Consider the following 23,447-nt stretch of genomic DNA (forward strand, 5'->3'; position numbering starts at 1 on the left):
GGGTGAAGAATCAGTTCCTCATGTTTACTGCATCTACAGATTCTTGCCTAAGGCTCTATTCAGGATTGTAAGAGATGCCTGAAGGCTTTCCGGATAATTTTGCGTTTATTTGTAAATAAGTCATTTGTATTTGCTCTGGTTTGGATACAAATTGGGCAGAATTAAGTGAGGTGAGAGAAGGTATTTATTCCACTATAAATTGTGCATCTTGTGGTACTTACAGGAGTAAAGTCTTTGTAGTATGAGGTCTGCCACCTGTTAAATTCATGCCCATCTTGTCTCCTTCTGGACTTCCTGCAAGTATTGGGAATTAAGGTCACTGGATAGAAAATTCCAGTTGGTAATTATGCAGAGAGAGTGATTCTTGGTTGCTTCAATCACAGGATTTGATCCTTTTCTAATGTACCTTAGCATCTATATAAAATAGGTGATCAATCATTAGCTTGGGATAAAGTATATTGATGGTACATTGCCACCTCAGGCTAGGCTGGAAATGTTGTGGAAGTCTTGAATTGGTGCCTTGCATACTATCAGAGCCTGGATAGAGAGATAGAGATTTAGACTAACTCTGGCCAGATGGAGCAGCAGCTCCTCCATAAAAATATTTTTCTATGATCTATGACTTGAGTGCTCCCTTGTTCAAGCAGTAGGTAAAACCGGGGGGGGGGGGGGCTTTGCCCATTTTCAGTTGATATCACAATTATCATCCTACTTGGACCAGGAAACTCTGATGACAGTAATTCCTGCCTTGATAACTTCTTCTGGACTATTGCAATGTGGTATATATGGGATAATGACCAAGTGACCAATGGTTGTTTTTTTTTTTTGCAGTAATTAATATTATTATTGTTACTATTAACATTTTATGACTAATAGGAATTTATGGTTTTAATTCTGTGAATGATATAGATCAAAGTCTATATTTACTGGGGTGGTATATAAATGTTGTAAAACAAACAAATAAACAATATATTCTTTTATTCCCAAAGTAGTCATATCATTAGGCTGGTTAATAGTGGTATTGTAGGTAACAGAAGTTACAGTCTTAAATGGGTGGTGGGTGGTGGTGACACAAATTAGTGATGTCTTGATACTATGATATATAAACAAATAAGTAATTTCTTGATTCTTGTTTCACATAATATGCTATGTAATGTTTAAAGCAATCCAGGATTGTAATGATAAAGGGAGTGGGTTCTGAAACTGAGAGATAGAAAGGATTACCTGAAGCTATGATGGTTTATCCAGGGTCATGAGTGATATAATCTTTGATCTGAAGATGCAGTAGCAATTTCATATATTACTTCAGTTTTAAAAGATGTTGTCTTTGTTTCTTACAAAGCTATAGCTGCTTGGAAGATTTTATTACAGCTCAATACTACATAGAGTAGAAATTCTACTTAATCATCACTAAACACTAAGGGATTTTTTTCCAGCCAAAAAGTGATAGGGATTATTAGACTGTATAGCAACAATGTGAAAGGAAGCAACAAACTACCTATTGTGTGATGTAATGCTAAAACATCCACTATGACTAGGAGAATGATTGATGCTGGACAACTCGATACTGTAACTTTTTATAAGAGGAATGCAAGACCTTTTGAATCCTCTTTCTTTTGAAGTGTGAGGACTTTCAGATATAACAGTACAATGTTACTGCTATAACTATTTGCAATAGTTATGAACCTGAAGTAATATTGAACTTCAACACAATGTTGCAGCATAGACAAGAGTTTATCTAGTGGTCCTTCACTTAGGACTTTTGCTTAATGACTATTCAAAGTCACAATGGCCCTGAAAAAAAGTTACTGGCACTTACAGCTGTTGCAGCATCCCCTGCAATCATTTTGGAATTGCGATTTATGCAATTTACAGTTGCAGTATCCCAGAGTCACATGATCACAAATCTGCGACCTTCCCAATTGGTTTCCAACAAGCAAAATCAATGGGGGGGGGGAAGCAAGATTCGCTTAACAACCACGATTCACTTAACAACTGCAGTGATTCACAGATATGGCAAAAAGATTGTAAAATTGGGGTGACTCAATTAACAGCTACTTTCCTTAGCAACAGAAATTCTGCTCTCAACTGTGGTAGTATAAATCGAGAACTATCTCTACTTTGTTCTTCTGCCACGATGCCAAATTAAATTCAATAAGCAGCCTTTGGAGAGCTGAATTTACTTTTTTGATGTAAGATAGAAGTCTGCATATTATTTACCAAGAAGTCAGTCCAATCGAGATCAAAGACCTTTGCTTCTGCGTATTAAGGATTGCAAATATAGTCGAAGTACTTCAATGTCTGCAGCAAATTCGTGCCATATGCATCGTCGGCATGCTAACTGAGAAGTTGCGCTTCATTTTAGGCAGCTAGAGGCTCTCATCCAACTTGGATTTATTGAATGCAAACACTTTTCAGCCTATTATACAAGTCCTTGTAGTTTAAAAAAAAATATTTCTCATGCCATCGAAAAACTTTAACAACAGGCCCCTCCCTTACGACTACGAAGCCGCGGGGATCGTAGGCTGACTAAAAACAGCCATTTCGCGCTTTTCCCGCGGCGTTAGAGGAAGCCAGCGCCTCCTCCCGCGGAGGAAAACAAGAAACGCTTTTCAGAAAGCAGGGACTACGATTCCCAAAGCCCTTTGCGGAGAAGGAAAGGGGGAGAACATGAATTGCGACCAGTTGCGCGCAGGCGCACTCCTCGGACTACATTTCCCTGGGGCCTGTGCGCGCGCCGCCTTAATGTGTCTCCGGCGCTGGGTCGAAGAGCGCGTGGGGCTGGGAGGGTGGGGGGGGGAGGGAGCGCGACGAGGCTCTGCTGCGGTGACGAGCAAAGTGTGTGCCCGCCATAGTGCTAGCAGCCGCCGGGCCGCGGTGCGTGGGGCCGGGAGGAGGCCGAGGGGGTAGCGGCGGCGGCGGCGGCGACGACTTCAGCGAAGGGGCAGGTAGGTAGGAGCTCGCCGAAGGGAGAAGCAGGCCGGCAAAACGGGGATGGTGACAGGGGCAGGCCGGGATCGCTTTGCGGACCCCGCCGGGCTTCTCCGAGGCTGTTCTGAAAGCCGAGCGGCGCTTCCATGTGTTTCCAGGTGGCCCCTCAGCAGTCGCGGGACGGGGACGGGGGAGGGAAGGCGGGCTGGCGAAGGAGAGGAAGCGGCTGACCCGGCCCGTCTCCGTTGCATTGAATTAGGGTGGGAAAAGGCGGGTGGTTAGCCCGCTTCCTCCTCCTCCTCCTCCTCCTCCTCCTGCTTTTGATATACTTCTGATCGGTTTAGAAAGAGGAGGAGTTTTTGTGCCCCTTTGCAGAGGCGGGAGAAGAAATGCACGGCAGGGACTATGGGTGCTTATCGTGTGAAGAAGCCCCATTGACCCACCAGGGAGTTTCGTTTCCGAATGAGGATAGTTCTGTTGAAACCGAAGCATTCACCTTGGATTACCTTCCCCCCCCCCCCCGATAATCATCCTCCCTACAATGGAGGAAAGGCTTACCAGACTTTGAAAAGCTGGTTCTGCTGTAGGGTTGTTGTTTTTTTCCCTTCTCTTGCTGGGCTGGCTTATTTCCCGCTTTGGAACCCAGCTTAGTTGTTGTCTTTGTATTTTACCCTCTCGTTTTCCTTTTCTTTGGTCCCCTTAGCTGTCAGCCCCTGAGGACTAGGAGAGCAGGGTGCTGCTTGGTGGCTTTCCTGTAAAATCTCTAGAAAGATTTTGGCTGACAGAGGATTGGTGGTTGTTTTTTTTCTTCACTGTTTTTTTTTTCTGGGCTTGAACCAGGGTGGATAAAAATCAATGATTTTTTTAAAAAAATAAAAAAAAAATCGAATTTTTTTGATTTAAATCGGATTTTTTTTATTTTTATCGAATTTATTTTAATAGAAAACTTTTGGGGTAAAAATCTATCGTAAGATAGTTTTCTGTTTAAGATACATAAATAATTTAGTTTATTCAGCATGAAATGGAGCTTAGTTGTGTAGCATGAGGCTGTATATTCTGCAACACTGGGACTATCGGTGAGTCAACAGTGGGTCAAAGGAGTAGCAGAGATGACAGTTGCTCTTTAAAAATTATGATTTAAATCGAGTTGATTTAAATCAAGCCTTTTTACTAGTGATTTGAATCATGATTTAAATTGTGATTTAAATCAACTCGATTTAAATCAAATCCACCCTGGCTTGAACGTATTTTGACTTAGGCTATAGCTTCAGGAATTTTTTGATATCAAAATTGAATCCTGAAAGAAAAGCAATAGACCAACAACCCCTCCCCCCATATATGCAAAATCCATTTTTCTTTCTGAAGAATAGCCATCTGCAACCCTCACCTCCTGTATATTACATGTACATGAGGAGGGGAATTCAAAGCAGCCCTACTAGATGGTGCAAATTGACACTGGGATGGCCCCATGACCTAGTCCAGTGTTGGGGAACCTTTTTGGCACTCAGTGCCGAAATGGGAGCGTGTGCATGCGTGCATGCCGGAAAACAAGAGCAGCTGCCTGGGACGCATGTGCGTGCCAAGAAGATGATCTTCCGGTTTCCGCCGTGTGCATGTGCACCGGCCACCTGGTCTTCTGTTTTCTGGCACGTATGGACATGCGAAGACCACCTGACCGGTATGCATGCACATGCTAGAAACAAGAAGATCATCTTCCTGGTGCATGCATGGGCACCAGGCGGCTGCTTTTCCGGTGCTCCTGCGTGTGTGAAGACCAGCTGGCCAGTGCGACAGAACCCGGATCGTGTGCCCAGAGAGATGGCTCTGTGTGCCACTTCCGGCACATGTGCCATAGGTTCGTCATCACGGCCCTAGTCTGTGATAATAGGCTCTTCCTAGAAACAGAATGGTTTATTTCTTGTATGCTTTCAATATCATGGACCAAATTGGTGGGTATGGAGAAGTAAGGATTAAACTGTTGGCCTAGAAACCAGGGAATTCTGAGTTCTAGTTCCACCTTAGGCATGAAAGCCAGCTGGTGACTTTGGGTCAGTCACTCTCTCTCAGCCCAACCTACCTCACAGGGTTGTTGTTGAGGGGAAGATAGGAGGAGGAAGGAGTATTTAGGTATGTTCACTGCCTTGAGTTATTTAAACAATGATAAAGGTGGGAAAAAAATCAAATAAACTACTGCCAAGATTGCTGAGGTCCTGGAATGCATTGCAGCCCTTAGCACCTCTTTTGCTGGAGGTTAAACTACTCAATTGATTGATTTAGCTTCTTCCGATTCTGTATTCATAGGTTTATTTGCCTTCCTGTTCTGTAGAAATGAATAAGAGTAATTCTGTTATCCAGAAGAAAATTATGCTGGTTTTGGCCAGAATTTTTTTCTAAATGACAGTTTTACACTGCTGCTGATGCTGGTGGTTCTGTATCTGGGATTGCCCTCCTTTTTCTTCATCCTTGTAGTTCATGGAGAACTATTGAAAACAGTTGCAACAATCCCTATCAACTTGGTAATATTAAGTACTTAATGTTTGAGAGAGATGCATTTAAAAAAAAATATATATAACGCCTTTACACCTAGTTTATCAGTGGTAGCTGTGTCAAATGGTGTTAAGAGTTTTTAAATTTTGTTTTCCCTAGTTGACTAAATGGCACCTTCAGTCATACATCTATAATAGTAGTGTATGGAAATGAACTTTTACCTTCCTCTCTTTCCACCTCTCTTCCCTTTCTTGCCCCAATTAAATTTGTCCTCTAAAGCCAGTTCTTTATAGAGAGAGAAAAAAAAAATTGTACCATTTACACTATCTTTTTCATAGAATCAATAGCTTTGTGTGAAAATGCAATTGGGGAATTGGGAAAATAGCATAGAAGGAAATGATGATAAATATCTTGTGGGTCAAATTTATCGCAAAGTCTTTCCATTTATCCTATAACCTTTTTCCATTGGCTTTTCTGTCTTTCTGTTGTTTTTTTGTCAACTTATTACCATCCAACCACTCCCTGGAGGGAAAGTGCAGATTTTGAATAAGTAGATTTACAGAGATTTGAAGTACTGTAGGGCATTGTAGTGACACTTGCTGCTAAACTCTTTGACTGGACAGTCAACTCATTTAGGTCTGTCTTATTTTCCACTTCTGCCTTCTAATGGCTATCCATTAGGTGTTTATTCCCTTACTGATATTGTGGTCTAGTCTAATTTACCCTAAGTTAAAAAAGAAAAAAAAGTCATAGGGAATGCAGGTCACTTTCTTCGGTATTCAATATACAGTACTTTGGTCTTCAGTGAGAAGTATTGAAACCCAGTGTTGCTTTCATTTGTATGATTAGTTCTAAGTTGAGTCTTTTGACCATAATAGAATGTCGCAAAATGGAATGTATTTGTATTACCTTCCTATTGCACGCATCCTGTGACATTAGCTAAATGTTTATGATTATATACAGGAAATGTTATAATTAAGGGTTGAAGAATCGATGGTTATGTTAGGGGTTCCTGACCACTGGGTTGATACTGAACTGTGATTGTTTGGACCATCTTCAGATGCAAATATTTACTTTCAATTATTAGTGTAAACATTTCACTACAGTGTCCTTGATTGGAAAAATTCTTTTGAGCAAAATGAATTGAATTGAATGCTTGAAATAATACAGTTTGAGTATCAGTGATTTGCAATTTCATCTTGTTAGGTCACATAAGTGGAGCCTTCTTCAGTTTGGTGCAGTGCTTTGCTATTGTAGCAATATTTTTTTAGAAATGCTATTCGTTAGTGTTAAGTACCTTGCTAGATTTTCTTCTCTAGCAATGAATAACAACTTGTGATACTTTACTGCATTTTATACTCGCAGATGTACTGGATAAGAAAATGTACAAATAAAGCCTGCTAGCTATGTGATACGTTGGTCAAAACATTGTGTTATACAGGTAGTCCTTGACTTATGACCATAATTGAGCCCAAAATTTATGTTGCTAAGCCAGACATTTAAGTGAGTTTTGCCCCATTTTACGACCTATCCTGCCACAGTTAAATGAATCATTGCAGTTGTTAAGTTAGTAACATGGTTGTTACTATGCCTTCTCCATTGACTTTGCTTGTCAAAAGGTCGCAAAAGGTGATCACATGACCTGGGAAACCAACCATCATAAATATGAACCGATTTAGCAAACATCTGAATTTTGATCACATGACCTTGGGGATGCTACAACAGTTGTAAGTGTGAAAAACAGTCATAAGTCATTTTTTTCAGTGTTGTAGTAACTTTGAACAGTCACTAAACAAACTGCTGTTACTCAAGGACTACCTGTACAGGTTTTATATTTATATTTATATTTGTATTTATGGGTGTGTGATAATTTTGTTGTACAGTACATTTGAAACTTTGTTCTTGTTAAGATTTTTGGAAGAGTTATGTTTAAAAATAATTTGCATTGTGTACATTTTCAGCTATATCAGATACTTTAATTACATACAGTATAAACAGTTAAATAATTTAACCAAAATTATTATATCTATGGACTAATATGTAGTAATTGGATTTACTTCCTCCCTTCAAAATCTGATATGTGTTGGAAACAAGGGATAATCAATCATGTTCTTGGAAAGAAAATGACACTTAGTTGGAGAAGCAAAGGATCCTTTCGCAGAGATCAAAGGCAAATAGTTATTATAGTTTACAACAAGATTCATTAATTAGATCATTGTGTGTGCATGTGTGTGCACGCGCACACATTGAGAACAACATCAGAGGCTCAAAACTCCAGTTGTTTATAGGTAGTCACTCAAGACAGATCAATCTGAACACTGCCTGTATTGATTACTGGAAAGCCTATGACTCGATGCCACACATATGGATCTGTGAATGGTGCTGTACAAAGTCAACAGACACTAAGGACCTTTCACAAGAATTCAATGGGACTATAAAAGACAACATTAGAAGTCAACTCGAGACAGTTCACACAAGTGACTATCAAGTATGGCTTATATCAGTGATGGCTAACCTTTTTGCCATCGCGTGCCAAAAGCGGGGGGTCGCATGCGCATGTGCCCACACCCATAATTCAGTGCCCCCCCTGCACATGCGCGCATGACCCCTGCGCTCCCCCCTGCATGTGCACACGACCCCCTGCCCCGTTTTGGGCCTAGCAGGCCTATCTGAAGCCTCCAGAGGGCGAAAATGGCCTCCCGCACCCCCCTGGAGGCCAGAAATGGCTCGTTTTCCTACTTCCAGTGGGCCCGTTAGGTCCATTTTTTGCCCTCCCTAGGTTCCAGAAGCTTTCCTGGAGGCTGGGGAGGGCAAAAATGGCCTAACCCCCCCCCCGAGGCCCTCTGGAGGCCGAAAACGCCTTTCCAGAGCCTCCACACAAGCCCTGTACTTACCTGGCATTCCAAAATGGGACTGCTGGGAGGGGAGGGATGGGCGGGGCCAGCCAAAAATCAACTTGGTGGTTGGTGCTAAAGTAATTAAAGTGCTGTTAAGTAGCACTAGCTGCCTGCAATTACTGTAAGTTCAAATCTCACCAGGCTCAAAGTTGACTCAGCCTTCCATCCTTTCGAGGTAGGTAAAATGAGGACCCGGATTGTGGGGGCAATAAACTGACTTTGTATAAAATAGAACATCGCTTAGGGAGGGCCGAAAGCCCTACTAAGCAGGTATATACAAAAGTATGAAGGCTATTGCTTAACGCATTGTAAGCCGTCCCGAGTCTCTGGAGAACGGCGGCATATAAATCGAACCAATAAATAAACAATAAATAAATAAACTGACCCTACATAGTATGTACCATTGACAGATACCTGAGCTGGTCGACACTGGGAAATTCTACCAGTGGCTGGAAGGGCTGGACTAAAAGACACTGATCACAGCAACACAAGAATAGGCATTCAGCACCAGATCCATAGAAGCAAAGGTCTACCACACTAGGCAGGACCTGTGGTGCAGATTAATCAGAGAGGCCTCAAAGATAGACTCCGAGATGCAGGCAAGAACAGCACACACTAAACAGCACAACCAAGTAGTTGGCACTACAGGAGCATCTGCACAGCGTATGGGCTAGATCCTCTCAAGTCCAGATGGGAGATTCCACATTGGACTTTCAAATCCAGATAGACAAGCAGGCGTTGGCCAGGCAACCAGACATCATGGTAAGAGACAAAGATCAGAAGATGACATTGATGATAGGTGTAGTGGTACCAAATGACAGCAACATCAGGGAGAAGGATAAGCTGTTTAGTAAAGGCCAAAGTGGTCCTACCACCACTGGATGCTGTGGCTCCAACAGATCTCAGAAACAACATTAGATTTCTCTGTCTAAAAGAGTTCAGTGCTAAGAATAGTTAAGATACTATGCAGGACCCTCAAACTCTCAGGCACTGGTAGAGGACCCAAGACTGAGGAAAGCACATACAACCGTATGGGTGAGAAATTCCTTGTTTGCCATTTAAGCGAACCCCTTTACAAATATATTTTTTAAATGATGTATGTGTATGGATATTTTTAGAAGAAACAATAAGATGACTCATTAAATGTTTTTGTTATTCCAGTGATCAAATCTTATAAGTTAAAATTCCCTCTATTTCCTTGTGACACATCATATATTTCTGAGCCTTGGGTTGTATGTTCTTACTGCTACTTTATTATGTTTCGTCAGATCTCTTGCCAAGTTATTCATCACCATTCTTTTCTACCTAGAAATATGTGGTTGATGAAAAAAATAGTTACCAACCTGGATCCTTTTGAAGGAGTTTGCAGGCTTTGGGGAAGGCTAAAGCTGTCAAAAGATGTATTGGATGTATGTTAATTACAATATCAGAGGCAATTTATGTCTCAGTAGCAGTTGTTGGGAAAGGCTATCCTATGTTACTTGAGGGCTTTCCAGTGTCATCTGGTTAAACCACTGTGGAAGCATGATGGGTTAGATTAGGATTCTCAGATTTTGTGGTGTCACAGTCCCCTAAAATGATACATTAATTTATTTGAGCCTTCCTAATGAAAAAAAAAGCTACTCCTGAGTAGTGCTGAGTGTTAGCTGACAGTTTGGTATTGAATGGATTCCTTATTCAATTCTTTATTCCCTTATATACTTAAAACGAGCCCTGCCAGAATTTGATTCCACTGCCAACTTGTCCAGAAAAGGAAGGACTGAGTTCTTACATGGCTTTGGATGTTGTGGATGGAGCTTTTGGGAACTAAAAGCTGGGATGCAGCTCATCATACTTAACACTGGCTTTCATCCAACTAAATGTGATTTTCAACCCCAAACAAAAGGTCTGACTTGGATCTCTCTATTAGATTTTTTTTTAGCTTTGCCAATCAAAACAGAGGGAGGTCATAAATTAATTACTCTTATGTTTACAACTTCCTTTATTTGGTTGCATGGATAATATTTAACTATGTGGAGTATAGATTTATTTAATCCATTAAACCTTAAACCTACTTTTTCATCTGATGGAGTTGAGAAAATTTTTGAATCCTGATGTGATACGTTTGTTCCTGGTGCCTTTCTGTTGAAATACTTCTTTCAAAAATAAAACGTTCACAAAGATAGAGCCATCCTTACCTATCTGTCCAAATTAGCAGGTGCTTAATGTGTTACTATCTCTTTGTCCAGTTTACCCTTCCTGTGTTGGGCAAAATATTTATGTGCCAGAGGAAAAATGTTTTCCTAATTAGCAGGTGCTCTAATATGTTACTTATCTCTTTGTCCAGTTTACCCTTACTGTGTTGGGCAAAATGTTTATGCTCTAGAGGAAGAATGTTTTCCTTGGTCCAGATAACTTACTGTGGGCTGACTTCACTTAACTTCATTCATGTCCTGTGGATGAAATTTCTTAAATCTTTTGTTCTGAGAGAATTGAAGGTTGGGGTTAGGTTGAAAAGATTAAAAAGAGCAATTAACCCTTTGCTTTTGAACCTGATGGAATGAAAGCCAGTGTAGTTTATAAGCCAAAATTTTATAATCTGACACTTTAGGATTAGAAATCATGACCCTAACTCCTGAAAGTTGTAATTAGTTGTAAATTTTAATATGGGAGAAAAGGAACTGATTACAAATGTGAGTGGAGGGTAATCATATTAGCTGCTTTTTATTTTAGTTAATGTAAATAAAATTAAATACAGTTATTGTCTTGGTTCTATCTTGAGTGGCACCTAATTTGGAAATGTTGGCATATGGTGTCAACTGCTTATTATAGAAGAGAATACTGCTTTAAAAACATAAATATGCGAAGAGCTTTGTGATGAGTGCATACAAAGATATTTTTAAAATTATGTCTTAACTTCCCCATTTTCAATCGCTTTTATAAAAAGTAGGTGGCTTTTGAGATCTAATGTTTTTTGTGAAAACAAATGCAATAAGAATTGAGGATGTTTTCATCTCGTCTTAATTGCTTCTCTCTTTTGTTTAGAGTGAGTCATGACGTCATGTTCTGAGCTTGTGGATTCCAAGGCTGAGCTCACTGCTTTGCTAGAGCAATGGGAGAAAGATCATGGCAGTGGACAAGACATGGTTCCTATTCTTACCCGGTAGGTGTGATCAAGTATAATTATATGGAATACGTTATAGAAATGACACCATTCCGAAGCAAATCTCAGTAGGGCTTAGTCACAGGTAAATAAACGTTTATATAATTTAGTTTTTACATTCTGTTTACTAAGCTTGTGCACATCATTTGATAAGGCAGGTAGATTTGCTGATTATGTAGAAGTATCTTCTGAGCATGGAAATTACATGGTCTGAAGACCTCAGGAAGTCGTGAAACAGCCCTACCAAATGATTTGCATATTATAACCTAATACACAAGCTTTGAGCAGTGTGAAAGTAACAGAAAATAACAGAAAAGCAATGGACTAGTTTTCCTGTTAACATTTGCTATCAAGCTCCCCTGTCCAAGATTTGGCAGTAAATACCAGATTTTTTACACTTCATAGCTAAAATTATCTCTTTGATTATGCAGCAGAAGACTCACACTCAGCTTGTTTGAGTAACAAATTGTGTCATAAACAAGAATAAAGCCATACTCATGAGTTGATTACCCACTGCAGTTAGAAGATGTAAATTCTCTTATAGCCTTAGGATTTAAATGAGTGGCTTCTTCCTTCCACTTTTCCAAATTAATGAAGATGTAGGGTAGTATTTGGAAGTTGTGAAGCTGTACGTTTATGGTATGTTTACATAATGACTGTCTTTGGCTTGAGAATTGCCTCAAAGCCTCACAGTTCCTATCTTAGCAGTCCCATAAGTAGCAAAGATGACATTATTAAACTCTTAACAATGTAGAGAAATTATGTAGATCATGGACAATTCAAGCATGTTTTTAGATAAATTAATTAATTAGAGAGGGTAGTACTTCCCTCCTCTTTGCTGAAATTTTGTTAAATACAGATAGTGTATTTTTAATGTACTGGGATGCGGTGGCTCCGTGGCTAAGACGCTGATCTTGTCGATCGAAAGTTCGGCAGTTCAGTGGTTTGAATCCCTAGTGCTGTGTAATGGGGTGAGCTCCCGTTACTTGTCCCAGCTTCTGCTTATCTAGCAGTTCGAAAGCATGTAAAAAATGCAAGTAGAAAAATAGGGACCACCTTTGGTGGGAAGCAGCATTCCATGCGCCTTTGGTGTTTAGTCATGCCGGCCACATGACCACGGAGACGTCTTCGGACAGCGCTGGCTCTTCGGCTTTGAAATGGAGATGAGCACCGCCCCCTAGAGTCGGAACGACTAGCACATATGTGCGAGGGGAACCTTTACCTTTAGTGCTTGTCTCCTCTTTTTGCTGAAATGTTGTTAAATACAGATAGTGGTCACTTAACTATGGTAATTGGGACCGGCAACTCCATCCCTGAATGATGCGATCATAAAGTTGAATGTCACTTGACCATCTTAGCTTACAATAGCAGCTATGGCAGTCACAGTTGCCATTGTTAGGTGAATCCTGCACATTTGCAATATCCTGCAGTCACATGATTGCCCTTTAGGACCTATTGACTTCCTTTTTGACTCTGCTTGTCAGAAGATGGAAGTGAAAGTCTCAAATTGCAGTCATGTGACTGTAATGCACTGCAACTGTAATAAGTAATTAATGAAATTTGTATGCCACCCATCTTGCCATCAAGCAACTCTGGGAGGCTCTAATTGTGAGCCATTTGCCAAGAGCTCAAATCATATGACCGTGGGAATGTTACAGTGGCCATAACTACAAGGAATAAGACCTCTCTGTTCAGCACCATCGTAACTTCAAATGGTCATTTCAATTAGAATCTTGATTAATCATGGTTGTCTAATTTTAACAATTCAAGTATTAGAAATACAAATTGCTTATGTTTTTTTCTGTTTCTAGAATGTCAGAGTTGATTGAAAAGGAGACAGAAGAGTATCGTAAACGAGATCCAGATCCATTTGATGATAGGCATCCTGGTAAACTGAGAAGAAAGCATTTATCTATTTTTATACACCACCTTAAGCCATATTTTTTCTGAGCCAATCAGAATTCTACCAAGGAGCAAAGTATCACAATGCTGCTCTTTTGTATGTCTCTGAATTAATTAGATGATTGGTAGAGTTTTTTTTTTAAAAAAAAGAGGGCTAAGAAAAAAAAGCATACATAAACCCATTTTATACGTTCTCAACCACAGTTGCAGAGACTAAGGCAAAAAAAAAATGTAAAATTATGACTTACTGCCTTTAAACAATCCATATAAATTAACTGATACTACTTGGACACCACATTAAGACATCAAGCCATGAGTCATACAGATAGTCCTCAACTTGCAACCACAATTAAGACTGGAAAATGTATTATTAAGTGGTGCGGTCATTAAGCATTACATGACCACACCTGATTTTATAACCTTTGTTTTTGCTGTAGACATTAAGTGAATCACTGTTCATTAAGCAAGACATCTTGTGATTTGCGACCTCTTCTGTCAGCTTCCCCATTGACTTGGATACTCGCAGGGGAATGGAGCCCCTCCTCAAATAGTCTGGTCTCATTGTGGGTCATTTCACTAAATCAACATAATTATGTTAACAACAGCATGCAACTAAATTGCTTTTTGGAGTTTCTGTAATTCTCCTTGCTTCTTAAAATATTCCAGAGACATATCTTTAAACAAATTAAGAATACATGGAACTAATTTTAAATATTTTATGGGAGGCCTGGAACAAAAAAAGTGAAAGACCTGCTTTTACAAAACAAACGGAAGATGATTTTTCAACTAATGAAAGTGCTTTTCTATAACTTAAGATATAGACTGTGATTGTACAACTATATTTTAATTTTTTCACCTACCAAAAAATAACTTGTGCACACATATCAAATGTTATTTAGTAAAACTTCTAAGAGGTTCTTATGTGTGTTATAAATGTTGAATAACATAGGTGTGAAAATGGAGGTTCGTTCTCCAAACTTGTGGGTTGGTTTCCAAACATTTCGTTACCATGCTAGTTAACATCTTCAGCATAATTTAGGGGATGTCAGTGTTGGTGTTGTTCTGCTTATGAGGGCTTTGTGTGGTCAGTAGGTCTTGTGATGGGGAGGTCACATCAGGTGAAGGTCTTTGGAAGGTGAAGTGCTGGTTGGGGTTGTGGGCTGGTTGAATGCTGGTGCTATCGGTGTTTGGTTGTGCGGTTGATTTGAATTCTCAGGTGTTCGTAGGCTGGTTGTAGGTCAATGTGTCTGTTGATGGAATTACTTGTGGAGTGCCAGGCTTCAATAAAGTCACAAGCCCTCACAAGACCTTCACCTGATGTAACCTTCCTATCACAAGGCCTATTGACCACACAAAACCCTTATAAACAGAAGAACACCAACCCTGACATTCCCTAGATTCCGCCAAAGATGTTACCTAGCCTGGTAAGAAAATGTTCGGAAACAAACCCACAAGCTCGGAGAACGAACCTCCATTCTCATCGTTACACCCGAGCTACAGATATTTGCCACTACTGCAAACCATTTCATTAAAACAAACTACTTAAGAATTATTGGCCAACAGTTTAGATTAGAAGGCTTGTTTTAGTCAACCAAATAGGTTTATAAAATTAAAATATAATTTTACATAAATTTGTCAATATAACTTTTTTACTTAAATTCAGTGCCAATATTTCTCTTCCATTGATTTGTGGGTGGAAATTTTTGAATTGCCAAGATATTCAATTAATCATACTTAACTTCAGTTAGCTAAGGTATTGTTTTACATGTTTGTTTTGTTTTCTTTGCATTGTTTCTACTTAGGTTTGCTAGTGAGTGTGTGGTCTATTAATTGATACTGTTGTCTGTTTGTTTTACAGGTCGAGCAGATCCAAAATGTATGCTTGGACACTTGCTGAGGATTCTTTTCAAGAATGATGATTTCATGAATGCAGTGGGTTTGCCCTTTGAATTTATATATAGATATCTACTTGGCAACTGGTAGCTAGTGTTACTTAATTTTTTTTGCCAAGGTGCAAAAGATGTGCTAAGGGGTTCATTTTGTTTTAGATTCATTCTCTGTTGAAAGAAGAGGGTAATTTCCAAAACTTAATATAAAATTTGCCTAAGTCTCATTTAGTCAAATCATGATGCAAGCAGTATAAAAAGAGTCTTTTCCTTATTAACTCTGTCTGTCTTCTCTCTGTCTACCAAAGGGCCCTTTGCTGCCTTCTATATTTTCCAGAAAGTTACAAATTCAAGGTGTTTATTGAAATTGAAGTAGATTCCAGTAAACTGAAAGAATTTATGTACAATGAGAAGTGGATTTAAGCTCTAATTTTGAACCTTATATTTTGCAAAAACTGATAAAGACTAATGTATTGAAGAATTCAAATGCCTGGTCAGGCTACTTACTATACTTCAAGAATGTAATATGTGCAGCAGAACCCTGTGCAGAAGTGGCACAGTTGAATTAAGTGTACTTAAATTTTAAGTAAATGCTCTTAGAATTGCTTTGTAATCTTTTGTTTCTATGTAATTTAAGGCTATCAAGACTTTTACAATGCGAATGGAGGAACCTAAACAATTCCACTTTTTAAAAATTGATAATAGTAATAAAGCATATATAGATTTGAAAACTTTTTTTTTTCTGTGGGTGGTTCTTGGCTTGTGGAATAAAACTGATTTTTGCAAATTTAACTTTTCCCCAGCATATCTTGTCCTGAAACTTATTGACTCCAGAGAGTCAGTGATCCTATGAGTAAGCATTGTAGGATAAATTCAATTCAGGTTCTCCCTCCCTCCCTTCTTCAAATGCAGTCTCTGCTGGATTGGCATTCTTCCCATAAGTAGAAAGGCATTCAGATCTGACATGTATTTTTTTTTCTTTCAGAAATAACCCCAAAATTTTTCTTCTTCTTTTAGTTGGTAAATGCTTATGTCATGACAAGCAGAGAACCTCCACTGAACACAGCTGCCTGCCGACTCCTATTGGACATTATGCCTGGGCTGGAAACTGCTGTTGTCTTTCAGGAGAAGGTATGGGAGATAGGAAGATAGACTTAGAAGCAACATGGTGCAGATCTTAGTAGATTCTGCTTTGACAGTTTTGGGAGGCTGGTAAGAAGAATGAATTCCAGGTGGCTGAAAACGTTGTTTCTGCCACAGTCAGACAGTATAGCAATTAATTGACTCCAGAGGATAGCTACCTTTATTTTGAAGGCTAAAATTTTGTTCATTTACTTAAAAGATTTTTATGGCCATCCTTCTTAAGTAATTCTGGGCAGCTTACAGCAACACACACTGTAGAGAGATATAAACTGCTCAGAGCCCCCTCTCTGAGGGAGGTAGGCTGTTAATAAATAAACCTAATAAATAAATAATAAAATAATACTTTCTTATTTATGTTCATATTTATATACATTTAAATTCATACATATAAAATAGTTTTAATATTTCTTATATTCTCTGAGACTTGGAAGTTTGCAGACATAGAAAGGGTTTTTTTTAATTGATTGATATACCAAGAGTTGCTAGGATTAGTGTTTCAGTTGCTTTACAGCAGTTATGGAATGGCTGCAATCAGACTACAATATGCTAAGCATTCCTTTTTTTATTTGTTTGTTTTCATGAAGGGAGGAACAGGTAGGAATGAATGGGTTATAGCGGCTTACCATACTGACAATCCACATCGCAGTTGATATTATGACCAAGGATTTTTGGCTTTACCTGGCATCTGAATGCATTCAGTGTGCCTTTTGTGTGATCTGTAAATTTCCATGACCACACAGTCCCTGATACAGTTGGTAGCCAGAATTGAATTATTTTTGCACTGAGTTTCTGAATTACATGCCAGTGTGCAGAAGAACTATATAAAAACTCCTGTTTTTATATAGCCAGAAATTTCTTCATGCTTGACTGCAGCAATTTTGATGAAAAATTATGTTGCTGTCCAGTTTAACAAGTGCTTGTCCTTTCTTAGTAGAAAGTCTTACTGCGAAAAAAATCAAAGAAAACTATAGCTTAAAAAATCATTCTGGATATGCATTTATTACTTTAAATGTTGATCGTATCGACAACTTCATCTGCTTTTTTAATCTGAAAAGTTTCTTTTTGGAACAAAGCCCAGTATAGATTATTATTATTATTTTTTTTTTAATTTGATTTATATGCCGCCCTTCTCCGGAGACTCAGGGCGGCTTACAATGCTTTAAGCAATAGCCTTCATTCTTTTGTATATTTTATACAAAGTCAGCTTATTGCCCCCACAAACTGGGTCCTCATTTCACCTACCTTAGAAAGGATGGAAGGCTGAGTCAACCTTGAGCCTTGGAGAGATTCGAACCAGCAGAAATTGCAGGCAGCTGTGTTAATAACAGGGTGCACTAAACCCTTGTACTATCAAGGCTCTTATGAGATTATGAGATTTATATGTGTGTAGATGTCGTATTGCAATGTAAGCTGTGAAGAATTTAAGTTGCCTAAATATACCACTCTTGTCCTGTCCCGTCCCCTTTATTCTAGGAAGGCATTGTTGAGAATCTCTTCAAGTGGGCACGAGAAGCTGATCAGCCTTTAAGGACATTCGCAACTGGATTGCTTGGAGGTGCCATGGAGAATCAAGATATTGCTGCCAACTATAGAGATGAGAATTCCCAACTGGTAAACAGGAAATATCCATAACATATTGTAGACAAGTATTGAACAGTGTGATTGGAGCAGAAACCCCTAAGCTTTTATTTAGCCCCTGGAGCATTATCACAATGAATGTAGAAAAACTGCAGCAATGGTTGCATGTTACTTATTCTACAGCAAATTTTAGAAATGTCCTTCTGTGCAAGTGGAGAAAACAGATTCATATATCAGCATGTTTCGTTTTGCATGATAACTTTTCCCTGACTCCAGTTTCCTGTCTTCCTTCACAGTATTAGAATAATAAGAAGGAACCTTAAGTTTGCAAAGATAGTGTATTTAAATATTCAACATTTGAAATTAGCACCGGGTTGTTGGTTTTTTTGCTGCTCCTCTATGTGTTTCTTTTTTTGGAAGGTAAATGGCATAATAATAATGGGTTTGAGTTTCTTTGGGCAAACTGATTTCGGTATAGCAGAACTGTGTTAAACTGATGCATGTTCAACTCTTTATGAAAGGTGGCATTTGTCCTTCAACGTTTGCGAGAGCTGCAAGTCATTGAAACAAACACAAAACATGAAAATAAGCGTCCCAGTCCTCGAAAAGTGCCATCTGACCCCTTGCTGCCTCTAGATGAAGAAGCTGTAGACATGGATTATGGGGAGATGGCTGTGGATGGTGAGCAGGAGGAAGTGACGGGGGACATGGAGATTTCATTTAACCTTGACTCAAATCACAAGACAAGTAGTCGGGTAAATTCTGCCGCAAAAAAATCAGGGAAGCAACACGAAAAAGAGAATTTCCGAAAAGCAAAACAAAAACTCGGCTTCTCTTCTGAACCAGAAAGGATGTTTGTTGAACTGTCTAATAGCAGCTGGTCTGAGATGTCTCCTTGGGTGATTGGCACAAATTATAACCTGTATCCCTTGACCCCCGCCATAGAGCAAAGACTGATTCTGCAGTATCTGACTCCTCTTGGGGAGTATCAAGAGGTAGGTTTAAAAAAGCAGAAGGATACATGATAATTGCATTTCTTTTAGGAAGAAATTAAACTATTATGGAGAATAATAATCTGTTCAAGGTATGTTCTTACGCAAAGGTGTTCTGCAAAGAGCAAAAGATAATCTTTGGAGCTGTCTTTCCAATTAATTGTGCTTTGTTATGTGCTTGCCTTAGAACAGGATGTTAATGTTTCAATCATAAATATCCCTTTATTATAAATAAAGATACCCATATTATGCAGACTCTTATTATAAAGAAAAATAGATCATATTATAAATAATACATGTGTTGGAAAGAAATACTGAAGTAATATAATAGAACAACATTCTTGCTTCCCCCCCGCTACATATTTTAATCTAAAAATATATGAGAGGAAATGGTTAGCTGCACAGTAAGTGCCATCCTTAAGATTACATAGCACAGGGGTGTCAAAGTGGTGGCCCGCAGGCCAGATGCGTCACGCGCAAGCGATGCCCCGCCCAACTTCACAAAGGAAAAAAACGTCACGATATGTCACATGACATCAACGTAACGTGGCGAGTTTGACATCCATGATGTAACAGAAATTTGGTCAACTATACTTTGCATCTGACTGCTTCTAAATTTAGGAGAAAGAAAATATTTTAAGATTTCCATCATAAAGTATTTTGTACATTTCCCCCAACAGTTGCTGCCTATCTTCATGCAACTTGGATCAAGAGATTTGATGATGTTCTATATTGACTTGAAACGGACCAATGATGTACTGCTTACTTTTGAAGCCCTAAAGGTAAACAATAGCATTATGAACTGTTTGTTCATAGATACAAGAGGCCTTGTGGCCCAATTTCAGTGTAATCTACGTAGTTGGATTCTTACTCTAACCAAGTAACACCATTGCTATTTGGATGGGAAATTATGGATATTGAGGTGCTAGTCTGGAAGAAATTGGACTGGTACTGACTGACAACTGGTACAGAAAGACCATCAGCTCTGAATACTTACATTTTTTTCTTTAAGGCTTTGAAATATTTACCCCTTGTTTTTCTTCTTTACAAGTTCTATATTTTAAGAGCGATACAATACTCCAGATTAAAGACAAAAGGTGTTTTAGTGATGTCAAGACTCACAGAGTTCTTATGCGTGTTATAAATACTGAAATGTTGAATAGAGTGAAAGACTGGATGTTCTAAATCTCCACTCTCAGAACCTGCCTTGATCCTCTCACCTGCTCCTGCCTCCTGATATGACTTGTGGGTGTCAGGATCTGTTTTCTCGGGAACCTCTTACTTGGGATCTACCCCTAATCCTGGTGTGTCTGTGAGATAAGTGTTCTTTCATTCTGTAAACTTCTTTGCTATGCGGTACAAACTGCATGGTATCCAGAAGATTTGGCCTTTCTTTTCTTTTTTCCTTGGTCTATAAATCCATCTCATAGAATATCACTAATAAAGCAGCTTGCAAATTAATTTAAAAACAAATTGCTAACTGAACATTCCTGAACTACAACAGATCATGAGTCTTCTACTCAAAATATACAGATCACAATGAGTTAATACAGATAAAAAATTCTGAAGAAAAAACATGTTCATGCACATAGATACTGATTTTAAACTGAAAGCTCTTGCTGGAATTCTTGCTGATTTCAGTTCAGTCCATCTTGCTGAAGAGAATCTTGTGAGATTTGTGCTTTGGAAAAGCATTTACAATTCTGGTAGTTACCAGAAGATACTCCAAATAAACTTGTATATTTAAATATGGACAATTGTGTAATGATTACGTACTGCTTGGGGACAGAACCAGGGGTGAAATGCTCCGGGTTTGGACCGGGTTGGGCGAGTAGGTAGTGATGGTGGCGGGCAGTTCGGAGAACCGGTAGCAAAAATCCCTGCCCCCGCCCCCCATGCCCAGCTGAGCCGCGCGATCATCAGAGCCTTTTTTTTCTTTTAAATGGCTCTGACGATCCAAGCTCTGACGATCCCAGCTGAGTTGCCTGCTAATCAGGCAACTCAGTTGGATTATCAGACCCATTTAAAAGAAAAAAAAGTTCCTTTTTTTCTCCCCCCCTCCCCCCATCCTCCAGCTTGCTTACCTTAGCTGCTGGTCGCAACACCTGCCTTGCTTCGCTTGCTGTAATATCTGCAATCCATTGCATCAGCAAGCAACTGAATCTCCCTGCCTGCAATCAAGCTCATTGGTGAGCAGCTCTATCTGCAACTTTAAGACTTGTGGACTTCAACTCCCAGCAAAACTGGCTGAGGAATTCTGGGAGTTGAAGTCCACAAGTCTTAAAGTTGCCAAGGTTGGAGACCCCTGTTCTATTGGGTAAGTTTTTTTCCCCTTTGGGAGCTTTAAAAAAATAGTTAATTGGGGTTTTTTAGTTCTTTTTTTAGACCTAGCCATTTAAAGTTTAGGAAGTTTTAAATTTAGCTGCTTTTATATAAAAATTAAAATAAAATAAAATAAAATAATATTTGTGCAGCTTTCTGAGATTTAGTGTGTTTCTGTAGTGTAGTGTACTCTAACTACACAAACACACAAAATCTCACAAAGCTGTATATGGAATTTTGTGTGTGTAAAGTGTGAAAGTTGGTTTTTTGGGCTTTTTGTGGCTCTGTGAGGTTCCTGCTTGTTGAAGGGGCCATTTTGGGTCTAGCACAGCTGCTTTTACATTGTGGGTGAGCCAGTTGTGTTGTGTTGTGTTATGTGTGTGTAAAGTGTGAAAGTTGTTTTTTGGGCTTTTTGTGGCTGTGAGGTTCCTGCTTGTTGAGGGGCCATTTTGGGTCTAGCACAGCTGCTTTTACATTGTGGGTGAGCCAGTTGTGTTGTGTTGTGTTTTGTAGGTTAAAAAAGGGCAAAGAAGTGACATTGACTTGGCCACGCCCTCCCAGTCATCTTACCACCAAGCCCCGCCCACTAATTAAGCCACGCTCACAGAACCAGTAGCAAAAAAATTTAGATTTCACCCCTGGACAGAACATTACCTATTTAAACTTTTCAAAAGCATTTGAATTGGATCTTGTTCTTATTTAAATTACAGTTTTTCTTAAAGAGAGCAATGGAGTGAAATCTCATTCTTCTCAATTTTTCACAGGACACAAGAAAGAATATTTCATTTGTAGTGGAAAGCTTTGCTAGGTTGATTGTAATTAGCCCACTTGCCTTATAACTGACAATGATTTTATGCATTTGTCTGCAGTATTTGGCATCTTTGCTGCTCCACAACAAGTTTGCAACAGAGTTTGTTGCTCATGGAGGAGTACAGAAGCTGCTGGAGATTCCTCGCCCTTCTATGGCAGCCACAGGTGTCTCCATGTGTTTATACTATTTGTCTTACAATCAGGATGCCATGGAAAGGGTAAGAGCACATCCTGCCACCAGAGGCCGTATGCTTTGAAAAGGGTTTGCATATTTCAAGTAGGGACTAGAATATTCCAGCTATCCTCACCTTTTGGGAAATCCAACATAAATATTTTGAGTGTACTTGTGTGATAGCTTATAATAGGATAATACCTACTAGTAAGCTGCTGAAGTTGAGAACAGGTCATCAGTTAGATATATATCTTTATTGAAAGTTGAGTTGTATTGCTTGCATAGAGTATCCTGTTAATTTCAGAAGGGGAGACACATAATACTTTTTAATATTTGGCTTGAAAATGAATATGTCAGAGTCTATCACATTACCTGAAGACAGCAATAGTTAAGGCACACACTTATTCATGCAATATAAATGGATTTTATTCAGCTCTATTTCAGCAAGATATATCCACTAGTTCTAAAGAAAGGATTGCTTTAATGCTTTTTTTAAATCAGAATTCTGTGGTGTGTTGCTTTGGTTTTCATTGTCGGTTTCAACTGTTTACTTATCTTCCAAGCGTAGATACCCTGTGTTCATGTTAACCACTTATTTATTTTTTGTAGTAGTGTTTTTATTGCATTTGTATCCTGAATGTTCATTTTTGACTTTTGTTCAGCTCAAGGACTCCAAAATATTTTAAGATGTGTGTCATCTTTGTAATTAAAATTGAACAATGAATGCTATCCCTTTCATCACAGCAGTTGTTGGAGGATTTGTCTACATATTGTTCCCATTACTAAAAGTACAAACGATCACAGTGTTTTCTTGTTCTGTAGGTATGCATGCATCCCCACGTACTATCAGATGTTGTGAACTACACCTTGTGGTTGATGGAATGCTCTCACGCATCAGGCTGCTGCCATGCTACCATGTTCTTTTCTATTTGTTTCTCGTTCCGTGCAGTTTTAGAGCTCTTTGATAGGCATGATGGCTTACGGCGCCTAGTTAACTTGGTAAGTCTTAAAACGGTTGTGTTTTGCTTTTCTTAAGTACTTCAGAACTACTGCCTTCCTTTTTTTGGGTGGCAAAGTTGCGCGTCATTACAGGACTGGCCTTTCAGCTTCGCTCTGCTTTGTGTTAAACAGAAACTTAAGGTTGCGTATAGTTTCTGAGAGTCTTGATTGAGGCTTTAAGAGCTC

At 39.1% G+C, this 23,447-nt stretch overlaps 1 protein-coding gene across 3 annotated transcripts in view; it reads left to right on the forward strand.

Moving 5' to 3' along the window:
• The first annotated feature begins 2,869 nt into the window (after positions 1–2,869).
• DCAF1 (DDB1 and CUL4 associated factor 1) overlaps positions 2,870–23,447 on the forward strand; it is a 44,764-nt gene continuing 24,186 nt past the window's right edge. The window contains exons 1-10 of one of the 3 annotated variants that reach the window (XM_070937075.1): positions 2,870–2,948; positions 11,340–11,457; positions 13,269–13,345; positions 15,218–15,291; positions 16,263–16,376; positions 17,862–17,999; positions 18,488–18,961; positions 19,639–19,740; positions 22,150–22,308; positions 23,085–23,261. In XM_070937075.1, coding sequence (XP_070793176.1) covers positions 11,348–11,457; positions 13,269–13,345; positions 15,218–15,291; positions 16,263–16,376; positions 17,862–17,999; positions 18,488–18,961; positions 19,639–19,740; positions 22,150–22,308; positions 23,085–23,261 — 1,425 coding nt within the window. In that variant the 5' untranslated portion in view covers positions 2,870–2,948; positions 11,340–11,347. Of the gene's footprint in view, positions 2,953–11,339; positions 11,458–13,268; positions 13,346–15,217; positions 15,292–16,262; positions 16,377–17,861; positions 18,000–18,487; positions 18,962–19,638; positions 19,741–22,149; positions 22,309–23,084; positions 23,262–23,447 lie in introns of those variants that run through there. The other 2 variants (XM_070937076.1, XM_070937077.1) reach the window with 2 other exon arrangements.

This window comes from Pituophis catenifer, unplaced genomic scaffold, assembly GCF_029215685.1.
Source record: "Pituophis catenifer annectens isolate HBS135680 unplaced genomic scaffold, rPitCat1.0.hap2 SCAF_2, whole genome shotgun sequence".
In the NCBI taxonomy this organism is placed as follows: domain Eukaryota; kingdom Metazoa; phylum Chordata; class Lepidosauria; order Squamata; family Colubridae; genus Pituophis; species Pituophis catenifer.